General features: G+C 59.7%; 1 protein-coding gene across 1 annotated transcript in view; it reads left to right on the plus strand.

The window, feature by feature from the left end:
• Positions 1-1,745, plus strand: part of LMAN2 (lectin, mannose binding 2) — a 4,559-nt gene extending 2,814 nt beyond the window's left edge. The window contains exons 5-8 of the mRNA XM_019535352.1: positions 287-448; positions 677-791; positions 1,036-1,155; positions 1,482-1,745. Coding sequence (XP_019390897.1) covers positions 287-448; positions 677-791; positions 1,036-1,155; positions 1,482-1,642 — 558 coding nt within the window. The 3' untranslated portion in view covers positions 1,643-1,745. The remainder of the gene's footprint in view (positions 1-286; positions 449-676; positions 792-1,035; positions 1,156-1,481) is intronic.
• The last annotated feature ends 30 nt before the right edge of the window (positions 1,746-1,775 follow it).

Below are 1,775 nucleotides of genomic sequence, written 5' to 3' on the forward strand. Positions count from 1 at the left end.
CCCTGCCTGGAGCCTGCACCCTCTGCTGCCTGGCCAAAATCAGGTGCTCCCACTTCCAATCAAATTGCATTGATATGATGGCCCCCTCAGGATAGTGTGCCTAACGGTCACAGCCTGCCAGAGGTGCCCTGACACAGTCCTGGGTATGTTGGAGCAGGCTGTTCCCTTAGGCACACAGGTGTGCCTGATCTGCGGGAGTGGGAGTGGGGGGAACATTTGGCTCTCCCATCATGCAGGCTGTCCTAGTGCGTGGCAGGCTCCGCTTCATGTCCTGCTCTGCCCGCAGCGTGTGTTCCCGTACATCTCGGCCATGGTGAATAATGGCTCCCTGTCCTACGACCACAGCAAAGATGGGCGCTGGACAGAGCTGGCGGGCTGCACTGCTGACCTGAGGAATCGGAACCACGACACCTTCCTGGCAGTTCGCTATTCCAGGGGTCGGCTGACGGTGAGAGCGGCGGGGAGGTGGCACGGCATCTGGTGCCCCTTGTCTTGGTGTTTTGAGCAGGGCAGGGGGGAGGGGGGGGCCATGTTGCCAGTGGGAAGGGGTCCTGTGCACAAAAAGAGCTTGTGCTCTCTGGCACCTGGGCTGGCCAGCCCTAGAGAGGGTGCAGGCCTGGCCTGGTGGAGGTGTGTGGGCAGCACGGCTGTATGCGAGAACCCCATGTTTGCACAGGTGATGACTGACATGGAGGACAAAAACGAGTGGAAGAACTGCATTGATATTGCAGGAGTCCGACTACCCACTGGCTACTTCTTCGGGGCTTCTGCTGGCACTGGGGATCTGTCCGGTGAGGAGGCCTTGCTCACTGGACTGTCAGTGCAGGAGCCATTCTTTGCCACACAGGGGAGGAGACAGACTGTGGGGGGCAGCAGCAAGCTGGGGAAACCAAGGCAGATCTCTGGGGGGCGGGGGGGAGGGGACGGGACACGACACGACATGACACAAGACCTGAGTGCAGCAACCTCCCCTGTGGGGGACGTGTGGCTCAAAGGCCTTTGCCAATCTCTGCAACCTTGGCGGCTGTTTTCTAGACAATCATGACATCATCTCAATGAAGCTGTTCCAGCTCATGGTGGAGCATCCTCCTGAGGACGAGAACATCGACTGGACTAAGATTGAGCCTAGCGTCAGCCTCCTCAAGTCGCCCAAAGGTGAGTGTGGGGTGCTGAGGAGATTTGGTGGGTCAGGGCCCCACTCCATCTTTGCCTGACTGGGACCACTCTGCTGGCATCAGGGTGGTGTCTGCGCAAGGACCTGGATGGAGCAGTGTTGCGTCCAGTGATCCAGTGGGTGTTTTGGGGCAAAGGTGGGGACACTTCCCACGCAAAGCTGGGGGTGGGGTGGAGAGTTTACTGCCTTGGCCTGGGCTGCTGCCAGCTGTGGGGCAGGAATTGCTGGGGCTGGGCCTGCCAGTAAGCCCCTGACATGGGGTGGAGGCCTCTTTCCCCGCTCACCCTCGTCCTTTCCGGCCCTGCAGACAACGTGGATGATCCGACCGGGAACTTCCGGAGCGGGCCCCTCACGGGCTGGAAGGTGTTCCTGCTGCTGCTCTGTGCCCTGCTGGGCATCATCGTGTGTGCTGTGGTGGGTGCCGTGGTTTTCCAGAAGCGGCAGGAGCGGAACAAGCGTTTCTACTAGCAGGCCAGGCCCGGCGGCCTCAGTGACTTTTTCTAGGGGGGTCAGACATGGCTCCAGTTTGTAAACGTCTTTCTGAGAAATAACAGGATATTTTTGTATCTCTTATTCCTGCCAGCCGCTGGGCGGACTCCCG

This window comes from Crocodylus porosus, unplaced genomic scaffold (assembly GCF_001723895.1).
Source record: "Crocodylus porosus isolate Cpor-Errol unplaced genomic scaffold, CroPor_comp1, whole genome shotgun sequence".
Lineage (NCBI taxonomy): Eukaryota > Metazoa > Chordata > Crocodylia > Crocodylidae > Crocodylus > Crocodylus porosus.